The 14,455-nt window shown below is 34.8% G+C and overlaps 1 protein-coding gene across 5 annotated transcripts in view; it reads left to right on the forward strand.

Moving 5' to 3' along the window:
* Positions 1 to 12,442: 12,442 nt before the first annotated feature.
* Positions 12,443 to 14,455, forward strand: part of LOC150108172 (uncharacterized) — a 318,721-nt gene continuing 316,708 nt past the window's right edge. For 2 of the 5 annotated variants that reach the window (XM_090390634.1, XM_090390631.1), the window contains exon 1: positions 12,921 to 13,037. In XM_090390634.1, coding sequence (XP_090246760.1) covers positions 12,987 to 13,037 — 51 coding nt within the window. In that variant the 5' untranslated portion in view covers positions 12,921 to 12,986. Of the gene's footprint in view, positions 12,583 to 12,892; positions 13,038 to 14,455 lie in introns of those variants that run through there. The other 3 variants (XM_090390632.1, XM_090390635.1, XM_090390630.1) reach the window with 3 other exon arrangements.

Raw genomic sequence — 14,455 nt, forward strand, 5'->3', positions numbered from 1 at the left:
TAAAATTCTAGTTAAGGGGATCAATGACAATATAAACAATAGAGGAGATAATGAGTCTCCTTAAAAGATGCCCCTTTTTATGTTTACCTCTCCAATTTCTTCTCTATTTATAACCAACGTTGTTTTCCACTTTTTCGTGCTGGATTGCAAAAATTTTTGCACGTTTTCGCTAATACTGAATAGCTCTGTGCATTTTAAAATCCAACTATGAGGCACCGAATCAAACGTTTTTTTATAATCTATCCAAGCCATATGGAGGTTGGTTTTTCTACGTTTGCAATTTGTAAGAATCATTTTATCAATCAGCAATGGTCTTTTGTGCCTCTTGAACTTTTGCTGTTACCTTTTTGTTCAATTGGGAGAAGAGAATTTGCTTTAAGATAGCTGTATATTTTATCAGCTAGTATGCCTGTGAGAAGCTTAAAGGTTGTTGGCAGGCAGGTTATTGGTCGGAAGTTTTCTGGGTTTGGACCGTTTTCTTTATCCTTTATGATCAAAAACGTTTTCCCTGCTGTGAGCCACTCTTCTTTGCTTTTTCCTTCTAAAACATCATAAAATTGGTTAGCAAGTCTTTCATGTAAGCCTGTTAGATATTTCAACCGTAGCCATGTAATTCATCCTTCCCGGGTGTTGACCAATTTTTTATTTTTTTAGCTTGCTTTTGAACCATTTCAGTTGTAATTTTCAGTTGTTATATAAAACTATATATTTATTTATTTATTTAAATCCGGAAACCTTGCTGTAGAGAACACTTTTCAAGCCACTTCAGGAATCCAATAGATAATCACAAACATCCATGCTTACAAAGGAATTCAAACACGTAGCCTGTTTATTTTTATTTTTTTCCCGAAGAGTAGACAGTATAACTCCTCGGCCAACCAGGCCGATAAATCGACTGTTAATGAACAGAAGGTAATCTTTAAGCTTTCCTTGCAATCATCACATCGAAAAGAAACTTTTCATGGAAGAATTCAAATTATTAACACATTAGTCATCGCTTTGCCCATGGAAACATAACATGACAGACATTAAACTAAACTACGCCAACTTGAAAATTAGAACACCGTAAAAGAATGGTGAGAGTCACTTAGATTTATAAAATAACAACAGGAAGCCATTAGGAGCATTCAAAAGAAAATAGAGAAGAGGAATTTAATACGATTCTAATACCAGAAGAATGTGGATATGAATGTCATTATAAATATTTCCCAGTCCCAATGAAGTTGAAATTACTCAGCGTAGTTGCACAAAAAGTGTAAAACTAATCCCTTTCTCTCGCTTGGCATTTTTAAATCAGTCGGTTTGCCATTCCGCTTCTGCGTCCTCTAAGGGTGCGGGACTTATGTCCGTAGATAAGGTTGCCTGCTTGTGAGAGAAAAAAAATCATCCTGCTACCACTATATGACACCGACCAACGCACCTTTGGTTGAAAAGCACTTGTAAAACTCGCATCTCAGACGGGATTCGGACTTACGTTTTTCAAAGCAAAGACCATCATGCTACTGACTGAGCTATGGAGGGGAGTCTGTGAAACTCATAAAAACAACACAATTAAACCACATGGAAAGCTTGATAACAAAGTATAGCTTTTAGGTGCATTTCGAAAAATGCCTATTACATTCGTTTTATCTGTCAGTTCTCAAATTATTCCTGAACTGACCTTGAGAAAACTGACCTTGCGAATTTTATTGAAATTCCCACACACAAAAAAATCTCCACAAGAATTTGTTGTTTCTTTCTGATAGACTATTTGCAAGAGCAAAAACATTGCAAAAATAGATAAAATGATAACTTTGAATGCACACTAGAATATATCAATGCAGTTCACGTTTTTGAATTCAATCGAATCAATTTTAGTAACACTTGGAAAAACAATATTAAACTGATAATAATAATTCAGGAGGAAATTATGTCTACATTATTTTAGCCAAAAATGGATCGATATTTTATAAACAAACTTCTATCTTTTATCTTTGACGGGCGCACACACACACAGCACACGCACAAAAGTTCCATCATTCGATAAACCCCTTTGAATACTGTAAATCTATCACAGACTTGTGGTTCTTGTGGAAATGACAGAAATATCGACAGTCTAAAATTCATCTCTCAACAATTTCAAACTGCATGGTACATAAACAGTTACTGCGATTCGTTATATGCAGATATGTCTGTACAATATAGTTATTTTCAGTCTTAAGTTCAAGGGTATTAGATGAATGTTTTTTTTTCGTTATAATTGGATTGTATTTATTGGCAAGACGATTTTCTCTCTGGTGTGAATGAATTTAATAAAATTTAATATTTAGAATCTGTATTAAATGTGGAGTTATTTCCATTTTTGTTTGAGTAGAACTATTTTGACTATCCAAACGTCCGAATGCATGTAATGTTATCAACCATCTTACACTTTTTCTCCATGTTGTTTCAAAGGAATATCAAGGGTATTGCAATTTTAATGGACGCATCACATCTGTGTTCAGCTATTGTCTTAATGAATCACTATACAAAAAAGTTATTACGAAATGGACCTTTTGTATGTGTACAATCATTAACGTATTTGTAAATTATCACTTTTCTATCACGAACATATTTCACTGTTCATACTTAACCAAAACTCTCATAGTTATTAATTAGATTTCAATTCTATATTAACTTCTCGCGTGGCACATTTTAAATTCTCACTTTTGAGAATTTAAAATGTGCCACGACAACACGTTTAGATAAACAAATACGTACCTGAATTCCAGTATAAGATTATCAGTTTCTTCTTGACTGCAAGTGTTGGCATGAAAACAATCAACTCACAGATATCTTGTATTAAATTAATGTCGCTTCTGACTCAAAATATATTTGCAGAATGCACTTCAAAAATGTTTTGTCTGTGAAAATAAAACAGAAGAAGCCATTATAAAAAGAAATCTCATACTATTATCTTAGTGGCTGTGATACCCTATTTCTTTCTCTTTTTTTAAAATGTATATATCAGCTTTGAATGAGGATTTGCATTGCTCTGGGCTATTTGCCGCTTAAGGAAAATATAAAATGTGCTGTTTCTCTTTTCCGTAGAGGTTTTATTTATTTCCCCCCCCCCTGCTATGCATAAAGCCGAACCTCTCGTCATTGCCCTCTCGGTTAACACTTAAAGAATGATTTAATGGCTTTGGGAAAGGGCCGAGTTGGTTTAATTTCATCTTTAGCCTCAAGACACTAACAGTGCAATGACTAAGCTGAATTCTTGAAATCAGTTCTCTGCCCTCTTAATAACCCCTTTATTAACCAATGAGAGCAACAACGCAATTTTCGAAGAAGGAAAAAAGAAGGAAAACACAGAGCATATACTACCGAGTGGTAATAATGAAAATGGCAGTAGTGGTGACACTAGTAATGACGTCAGTGTAAGTGGTAATAAGTTGATGTATCGAGACCATGGATATGAGTATGTGCGTCTCTCTCTCTATGCGCCCCCCCCCCCACACACACACACACGTGGAGTAAGTCCAAACATCATAATGTCCTATATCTTCGCATAATACTAGCTAACCCATTCATTTAAAAAGTCCTCATAAAGATGTCTCTTCTAGAACGGAATTCGAACTTTTTTCATCCAAATAACATCATCGTTAGGTAGGCTGTCAAGGACAGTTCGTGCTAATCAAGTCTGGTAGAGTGACCAATTTGTTTGGTAATTTTTTTATGTAATTGCAAGTGAATATTAATGATGCTCACTATTAATAAGTAATATTAATTAATTAATATTATTATTATTATTAATTGTGAATATTCTTAATAAATAATTACTTTTGAGAATCACCGATAGTATTGATTCTGAAAAGTGATTATTAAGCCTAATGTTTTACGATTAAAGTGATTTATGTAGGAATTTATAAAGATTCTAATTAGCAATTATCGGTATCATATTTCAAATCTATGTGGGTGGGAATCGCTATTTGTGAAAGAAATTATTCAAATAATTATCCACTGTTTATTATTATTTGAATCAATATAAACTATTTCATTAATAAAAAATAACTTTTCAAGAGACTTCTCGGCAACAGATAAAATTAAACATATTATATACATAATAAGTTAATAAAAGTCTAAAATTTTATTGAAATTAAAGTTTATTAAATAGTTAACGAAATAAACTTGATAAAAGAGCTTAGAATCTCGAGACTGGATTTATCGAGTCAATAACTAAACCGCGATAGGCAAATTAAATTCGTCTTTGAGACATTTTATACGCTTTCATAATTAATTAGCAAGTTTCTAGTTTATCGCGTAAATATCCAGAATGGCTCGCCGTTTAATTAAATGAAAAGTTTCATTTAATTAATTAAAGTTTCATTACCTGTTTATCAGTGGCGGCTCGTGGCTTGAAATCGTGGGTCTTCTGCAACTTTCGAAATATACAGTATATACACACTGTAAGTACAGTGTTTACGTGTTTGGATAAAATATCAAAATTATGGCAAAAAAAAAAAATTAAACATGAAAAAAATATTGTTTATTATTGATAAAATTATACAGTTTAGTATAATTCACAATTACTTAAAAATAAAATCCATTCAAAGTTCTTGTTTTGTTTCGAGCGAAAAGGTTAATAACTTTTTCCTTGATGTTTGTGTGACTGTTGAAGAATTTTTCCTCCGTTGAAATCATCGCAAGTGCATTTAACCTATCCTGATTCATAGTGCTCCTCAGAAATGTTTTTATTCTCTTTAATGTTGAAAAACAGCGTTCAGGCTCTGATGTAGTCATAGGAATTGTCAAGAGAATTTTTATCGATGCAGCAATTTCACTAAGAACACAATCTAAATTATTTTCTGTTATAAATTTTAACAAGTCAATTAATTTACAATAATCATACATATCGAGTCTACTGTAAAATACTCGAAGTTCAGTTTCAAGTCTTTCTTTGTTGATCATCGGATATGCTTTAGTGGTCAATTTTATTTCTTCTGTAGGCAATTTATTCTTAAAATTAGCTAACTTATCTTTGTTAAATAATTTAGCAGCTACTAAATGTTTAGTGAAAGAATACCTTTCCTCCATATCAACACATATGCAGTCACATACTTCCTTTGATTCAGCAGTGAACCCCAATAATGTTCTAAAATAAAAACTATAACAAATATTTAAAGAGACAGAGTAAACACGATAAGCACTACGAACACTCTACTACTGGCGCAAACTGCATATAAACAACAGTGCAACTACGTGACGGACAGTGCCGCATCACGCTAATAGTTCGCATCTCACTGTGAAGTGCATATGCTTGCTCGCGTAGCAATATGACACTGTGGTAAACACAGTGCTGCTAGCGTCCTTCACCCTCCTAAGTGCTACAAGATGGATTTTTATTATTTTTTATACAAAATAAGAGAATTGTATAGCATTGTTGATGATAAAATTAAATATTACAAGCAAATATAAATATATTTATATAGCAAGAAAAATTGGGGTTGCTGTAGTTCCGCAGTGCCTATGCATGAGTCGTCCCTGCTGTTTATATAATTCTCTGTTAAAACAGGAGGTATTCGATTCAATATCATATGTTTTTATGTCAAGAGGCGAAAGATACACTTGCGCCCTCTCTTGCGCCAAACAATGAAATGAGTTCAGCGAAACATTTAGTATCGCACTAGACGAAGACGACTACAGCAGTTTTTTGAAACTTACCAAAAATTGTAAACGAGATTTGTTTTGTCTTTTTATTATCATAAAATAGTTTAGTTTTGAGTTAGAAAATTGGTTGCCGTTCAACTAAACAATTAGATCGATACTGTAAAGCGTACTTCTCTTCAATATTCATGTGTCAAGTGGGAAAACCCGTAAATATTTCAGCAGGCTCACAACGCATATTAACATAATAAAAATCAATTGAATATACAAGTGTGTGTTAAAATTGTAAATACTTCCTTATCATTCATTTATATGCCAGTATTGATTTTATGCTGATCCTTCCATTCTCCCAGCCTTTTGTCACAAAATTGTTATAATCATATGGAACTTTATGGTAGAACTTTAGTATTCGCAATGAACTAAATATTCCATGCCAAACAGCGTATTCCATGCCACTTCAATCAACAGACTGAAGTGGCATGAAATACTATACTTTATTCTTCCTTTCTATAAATTCAATATCATTTTAATATGATAGAAATTTCATGACAAAATGAATATCAAATACATGCAAATAGTTACAAAATAAATACATTTTTTGTATAACGCTAAATTACTTTAGTCATAAGTAAACAATTGCAGTAATGTTGTCATCAAAATAACCATAATTGTTTATTTATATCGCTGATTACAGTAATCTGTATTAATGTAACCAGGGAATTTCTAGAAATTTCTAGATGTATAAAGTGAGTGATCTTTTCTATTAATAAGGTTCGAACTTGATTGGTTCAAATCGACCACATAACTAAAATGCAGCTACACTGTTATTAGACAGTTAATGATGCAGTTAGCCCTTGTGAAAAGTAGTTCCATTCGAAAAATTCATGAAAATCAGACTTGATGAATACACTGAGTCTTTTGTTTCAGGCCTTATTTATAGTATGACTTGAAACTATCATAAATTGTTAGTTGATATTGATATAAGGAACGAGTTTGCAAAATTCCTAGACTTTGATATTAGTGAAAATGGTCTGAATGACTCGATGTACTCCTGATGACCTGAACTTTTTTAATATACCTCTATTGATAATAACACGCCAGTTAGTGATGTTCGTGCAGATTGCATGATGCAATTCATGACAACAATCATAATATATTATTATTATTATTATTATTATTATTATTATTATTATTATTATTATTATTATTATTATTATTATACGGGCACCTCCATGGAGTCAGAAGACTCATTACGGGAGACCCAATCTACCATACCTCTTATTGAACCCATTAACAGACAAAGCACTCAAAACTGATTATGGCAACCCATTCCACTCATTCACCACTCTCTAAGCAAACAATCTAGTCCACACAGCCCTACTAAACACACCTTTATTCAACTTCCATGGATGATCCCTTGTTCTGGTCCCTCTAGCCAAGTGCTGAAACATTTCTCCTGCATCTATCCTATAAAACCCTCTAAGCAACATAAACGTTTTTATCATATCTCCCCCCTTTTAGTTTCTCCTATCAACCAACTTCTGCAATCCACACACACATTCAATCTATCCTCATAGGGAATATTCCACAGGCCACTCACCATCTTGATCACTCCTCTGCATCCGCTCCACCGCTTCTACATCCCCAAGAAATCCAAGAGACCAGACTTGAGCACATTAATCCAGATATGGGCTTACCAAGGCTTTATAAAGAGGAATTACAACTTCCTTATCTCTATTTGTTAATAGAGATAAGGAAGTTGTAATTGTATTCTTCACTAGCCAAGAAAAATATTATGTGCTACTTTAGCGACCTTAACTGTCCTCTAAACTTCAACTCTCCGTCTACCACCACCCCTAAATCTCTAGCTTTATCTATTTCTTGGAGTACAGTGCCATCAATCCGATAAACGGTTTATAACATATTTATCCTAAAGTGCAAAACTTTACATTTCTCGACATTAAACTGATACTCATAAACTTTTGTTCATACTGACAGCCTATTTAAATCATAATGCAAGCTCTCCACATCGCCTTAATTGATTATTACTCTGCCTAGTTTCGGATCATAGCAAACGTCTCAATATTTCCTTTTAGGTAATTTCCTATATCATTTATGTACAAATTAAACAGCAATGGTCCCAGCACTGAACGTTGTAACACACCACTAGTCACTTGTTTTCTCCTAGATTCTGCCCCTCCATATACCACTTTTCGACATCTGTCACAGCAGCCGCCCTCTTATCTATCCCCATTTGTTCTAATTTGCGTAACAGTGCTCCATGTGGTATTCTGTCAAATGGTTTTGCAAAATCCAGCAAAACAATCGTATACTCATTTCCTTTATCAAATTCAGCTGTTACTCTATTATAAAAAGTTAGTAATTTACTAAGACATGACCGACCTTTCACAAAGCCATATTAATCCTCATACAGTATCATATTTTTATCTACCCATTCTTAAATTCTCTTTTTTACCAATTTTTCTAGTACTTTACCACTACACCTGAGATACTGATTGGTCTGTAATTTGCTACTCTAATCTTAGAATATTCCTCATGCAAGGGAATAATTTTGTCCTCTTTTCACTCCATTGGATTCTACCAGAGCTGAGATGAGATATCCCATCTATTCCTATCCTCTATTTTATTTTACTATTTTATCCTCTTCTGTCTCCTCGCGACCATCATCACTCATTAAGGTTAATCTTCCATAGTCATTCTTCCTCTTACTTGCCACATAACGAAAGAACTCTTTGGTATTTCCATCGATCTGCTCGGATAGATTCTTCTCATAATCTGATTTTGCCTTCCTTGCCATTCTGGTCACCTTTCTTGCCTGAGCCTTGTACTGTTCATGCGTTTTCTGGTCACCTTTCTCTTTTTGTACGCTCCACAGCATTTTCTTCTTCTGTAGCTCCTGCTTCATGATATTGCTCATCCATCTAATTCCTACTTGATTAACTCTCCTTACCCTAGATATACAATTTAATACTGCTTCCTCTAGATGACCCTTAACTATATCCCATGCACTGCTAATATCCTTACTCTGCAGTGTTTTATGCCACGGTATACAGATTTAATCTTCTTCCTAAGCATGTCATAAGCATCTGCCTTGTATTTCCACAAATATTACTTCTTGATAGAATATTCCTCATGTTTTACAATCTCCCAAGTCAAGACCGCATTTGCCTTCAATTGGTCACTTTGACCAATTGAAGGCAATGTTGTCAACTTAGTTATGGATAGCTCTTCTGATCGTATGACCAGGTTCAGTACTCTCCTACCCCTAGTCTCCCCTCCATCACATGCTGCCTTAAATAATCATCTTTCAGCAGGTATATAAATTCTATTTCCTTTCTGCCATGTGATCTTTCTTTCTTCCAGTCTATATCTTCATAGTTGAAGTCCCCCATAATAATCACTCGACCTGTACTCGTTGTATTTATTTGGCGATGTATGGCTTCCAGATCATCTGTGGAACTCCCTGGCCTACAGTATAACCAACTGTATATTTTGTCTTTCTGGTCTTAATCTCATACCAGATTGCTTCAAATAAACAGCCACCCTCCCTCTTTTCTCCTATCGTTTTTGGTTGCAATTCATATGCTATCATCAGCAGTACTCTTTCCCCCATTCTATCTTCTCTATCTTCACTGATAGAGATATCGACCATTGAAATAGAAGCCTTTATGCAGATATATATATAAACGTCACTTACGCAGCGTATATGCAAAATACTTGGACACGTGCGTCACCACGTGTTCTAGGCAACTATGTAAGAAAGTTGCTGGTCAGTAGTGTTGATCACAATCTGAAAAACAAAGGATCTTTCGAAGTCCGATAAAGGGCTTATTGTGGGTGCCTATCTGGCTGGAGCCACGATTTTAAAAACAGCAGAAATGACTAATTTCTCAAAAGATGCCATATCCCGGGAGTTTAATCAGTGGAAAAATAACCTGAATTACTTGTCTAACAGGTGTAAGCATGGTCCCAAGACAGGCTGTAGGAAAGGGATCGCCGTCGTCTGAGAAGGCTTGCATAGACTAACAGAACTTCCTGTGTTCAGCAGTTGACCGAAGCATTTAATGAAGGCCTGTTCTCAACTCGTATTTCACTGAACTATGCGCAGGTAATTGAAGAGGATCGGCATTGACAGTCGCATGCCTACACGGAAACCACTGATTTCTGCAAATTAAAGTGGCCGGTATGTTTAGAAATGAATAGAAAATTGTTGTAATAATGGAGATTTTGGAAAGTAATCTCGGATAAGGTTGACTTATTTAATAGATGAGAGACAAGCTTATTAATTGGAGTTTCTAATTTCGGGGTCACGAAGAAATTGAAGAAATTGAGAGCTTGCTAGCTACAACCTTGGATAATTAGATAGCAGAATAATTTGACTTAATTATCCTTTCCGGTTAGGTGTCGCGCTACCAGGAATATAATGGATTTTGAACCGGTGAACCTCGCTGAAGCTTACAATTTTGAACTCGATAAGGCATCCATTCTTCAACTTTCAGAAATGGAGCTCTACGGTACGAATAATTCAGAGATAAGTGACAGACTGATTAATGCGAATGTGTGACATTGCGATGTTAAGGTTAGTTACAAGAACTGCAGCAAAGATTAATAGTAAAAGTTCGCATTTCAACGAAGGAAAACCTCATCAATTTTTAGCATTAGAATGATTGTTGTGTTTTACTTTAATTTCAAGTTTTAAAGTAAACCAATGTATTCAATGTGGCTATCGTTCGCACAAAACAGATTTTCCTCGCGTGTTTTAGAAATAGTATAAAGAAGCGGGATTGGATGATGAAGACATTTCAATAATTTTGATTTATTAATATTAAAAGGACAGTATAGTTTGTATTAGGTTCTATTCTATTCTATTCCCTCAGCCATACGGCTGGTGGGGGTTAGCTACATGCTACCATACTAGGGAAATGATTATGAGCAAGGTTGTTTCCCGTTGCCTTCTTTAACGCACTATATCCTATGACTGCGCCCTGTGTGTTCACGGGACCAGTTTGCCTGCTTGCGGGTTGAAAACCCCCAGAAAAACTGATGGGAAAAAACCCTGCTGTCCACGCCCAAGACCAGCTAACTTGGCTATGGCTGAGGAAGATCCTTTAAGCTCCTTCCCCAGGCATATGGTTGCGAAGCGCAAAGCCACTAGGCTAACCGCGCGGACCGTATTAGGTTCAGACAGATTATAAATAACAAGTATAAAGCATATCCGTGGAATGGAGAAATGGATCCTGTTGAGACTAATGAATTGTGTTTTGATTCGTTAATAGCACGATGAATTAATTTAGGAATTTTAACAGCCTTCTCCAGCATAAATAAGGCTGAATTTTCGATTTCTATGAAAAACTTCTGTTTATAATAAATTTTATTAATAATAAGTTCACCTCATGCTTTCTAATAGCAGCAGCCATAAACTGCACTAACCTTTGTTTTTTGCTAAATTTGTATGAACATAGAACAGAGTGCATAAGAAGTCAATGCTTTACTGAAATCTCACAACTTTCATGGTGAAAGTTCAGAGATGTCTCTAAATATGTGGCATTATATCTCGCTGAATATGGCACTCATTCTAGAAACTGAAAAAAAAAAATGTATTTTGCAGCAGGAGGAAGCGAAACTGTACCTAATGTAATAACTGTGTTTGAAATGCGTTCGATAGTAACTATACATCCTTGAAATATTCAGATCATAATTTAAAAAAATAAATACTTTTACATATAACTTACAATTTGGTATATCTCTGATGATGGTTTAAGTTCATTTTTAAATGAAAAATAGTCAGTGTATTTCATCAAAAGAAAATCTTGAATCTAATTATAGAAATACAACCTTATGCTTACTCCTACAGACTGTTTTGTTTCTTTGAATACAGTGCACTATTAGAAAGTTCAAGGAGTTCTATGTAAAAAGAATAAAGAACACAAAGAACACTTTAAATATTATAGTCATATGATTATCCTAAAAAACGAAACAAATTTGCATTTTCTTTTTAACCCAATTGAAGGTCAAGAAAAAATATCGAGGACAAGTAGCAATATAAGACAGTTTAAAAGAAAAAGAAAACATGGAGAGCGCATTCAGTGTAAACACCTATTGTTTTTTGAGCTGCTCATATAATAACGAGACGGCATCTAATGAGGATAGTATGTAGTATGACAGCACCAGAAATTGTAAGACGGCTGGATGACTGGAAATAAACTGGAAAGAGAGGCGAACAGCGTGATCCTATCATCTCCTCTTTCTTATTTGCAAGGAGAAAAAAGCAATGCCTTATTTGGAAAGATCTGGCAACTTTGTTTTATCCATTTCTCGTTGAATCCACTCGTAGCCTTATTTGCCTCTCCGGAATCCTACCCAAAAACGAAATCAAATACTTGGCTAGAAAATGATTTACAACAACAGAGATGTTCAATACGCTGTTATTTCCTAATTAGAAACACTAAATACCAATTTCTTCTACCAAAATAGATGTATTTTGCTGCGTGCATACAAATTAGCTGATAATGAAAGATATATTTGTAGGGTAAACTTCGCCTGTTATCAGTTTGTTCGATAATGAAATAATTAGAAATGGTTTCGGCTTGTAAGAATACATATAACAATCTTATCGTGTCCCATTAAAAAGCATTGATTTTAGAAATGCCAATTTTTAAAGCAGACGACAACAAAATCATGAGCTAACGTTACATGAAAAATAACTCAGCATGAAACAGTCGTTATTCCTTTCAAGAGGAATGCGCTTCCAGCTCAAACATAATGATAAATATTTACCAACCGGAATGATGCAATAAGTTTGAGTAATAAAAACTTCCTATTATAGCAGATGCAAAAACAGTTATATTTACTTCACTGTCATCAAGTACAATTGTAACTAATTTATTCGATGTTCGCAAAGTTTCGGAAAATTTATTGAATTCATTCCGTCGTTTGGTAAGTATATTGCATTTTTCACAAATATATGTGTTCCTAAACAATAGTTATAATAATAAAAGAGCATTTTACTATCCTTAAGAAAATCGACAACAACAACAACATTATTATTATTATTATTATTATTGTCGATTTTCTTAAGGATAGTAAAATGCTGGCGGGCGCCCTTGCGAGTGTAGTTAGCAAATGACCAAATGAGATAAACAAAGCCGTGAAGTCAACCTCTATTGGAGTATTTATCGAGCGATCTGCAACCGTTATGAAATATTTAAGCCTGTTTCGGCATATGTGTTTTAGGATATACATATTTTAGATTTCAGCATGCATGGATGCTGTCATAAGCTGAACATTCGTAGTTTAGTCGGTGGAGACGATATCCTTAAATTGAAAAGAACCTCGGTTCGATGCTATCGCACTACGAGAGGAACTTTTATCGAGACCTTTCAGCACTGAAGGTGAGTGAGTTTAGTCGTCTCGTACGCAAGTGGTATTTTTTTCGCCTTCCATTCATCCTTCAAAACTTGTAAACAAACTAGCGAACACACGCGATCTAGAGACACGACAAACTACCAAGAAATAAGTGATACTGTCACCAAGTGGTGCTCCTGAACGAGCATCTACCATGAGGATACTTATGGTCTTAGAGAATTAAGAATGTTTCAATAAATAGAGACAAGGTTTTTTTGGAGGGGAAAAATACATTATTCGTATATGAGTACACAGATTAGAACCAAGGTGTATTTGAACCAAGTAGACCTTGGTTCAAGAGAATAAAGCCAGAACTTTGTACAGTGAAGGCTGTGAATATGATTTTTTTTTGCGTTATGGATATTTCTCAAATTTTTAGAACGCAGATAATATCGTCTTTTTAATGTGCAATATCTGAGAGTTAAATTCCACAACCGTATTGGACTTCTTATAAGATGATGTTTTTTGATGAGATTTATGCAAACAGCACTAGTGAGATACGAATAGACACTTGGAAAAATGTACTTCAAAAAATAGACAGTTCTCTATTTCATTATATTCTCGACAACACAAGAAGAGTGATTAAACCCAATAGCAGGTAAGTTCACACTACTACTACTACCAGAAATCTGCATTTCATTGATCGAAGGCAAAAAGGCCAAACCTAAAGTAATATTAATAAATATTCTTTAAAAAATTAGCGAAAATAAAGCATACATGAGGAGATACATCTCAAAAACAGACAATCTTCTATGAGGTCTAGTGGTTAAAAATCAACTCGTACGTAATAAATCGTAAAAACGAAGTCAACTTTAGCAATAACACGGGGAAGTTCAGTATGAAAATTAACATCACATATCGTAAAGGGTGTTAGTCTTGAGTGGTTAGTTCTGAAAGGCTCAGCTGTTGGGAATGAGTTTCTCTGAAGTCAGCATGGATTTTCATGACTTTTTTTTTCGTAGCGAAATATTTTCGATGTACTAATCTCTGATGGATCTTGCTATTCTCGGCTTCAATGTTTCAGTCTTTCACTAGAAGTTTACTCTTTCGCCTTGCTAATCAATAGCGGTTGTCGACCTGCCACTCCCTGACGGAGCAATCGATTCGCTAATTACGCTTTTATCCAGCCGCCGTGTCAGTGGCCTGGAGTAGGATAGAAGGGAGAAGAAGGAGGAGGGAGAGATGGGGTGAGATGGTTCTGTAGAACTGACGCCAACCGGTTCGATGATTGGAAAATAAGAGCGGGGTGTTTGGGAGGAATATAAATGTAGAAGGAAGATGGTGAACCCTGCCGATTTAGCAAGGAACAAAGAAAGCTTTTAAGATACTTCAGTTACACTACTGTCAGTACACTTGGGAAAAAGTGAACGCTCAGTCGTGGTATCAGATTTTTTTTTCATTTAGC

The sequence above is a fragment of the Typopeltis vanoorti genome, chromosome 3 (genome assembly GCF_054136105.1).
Source record: "Typopeltis vanoorti isolate ZY-2024b chromosome 3, IOZ_Tvanoo_1.0, whole genome shotgun sequence".
Classification (NCBI taxonomy): domain Eukaryota; kingdom Metazoa; phylum Arthropoda; class Arachnida; order Uropygi; family Thelyphonidae; genus Typopeltis; species Typopeltis vanoorti.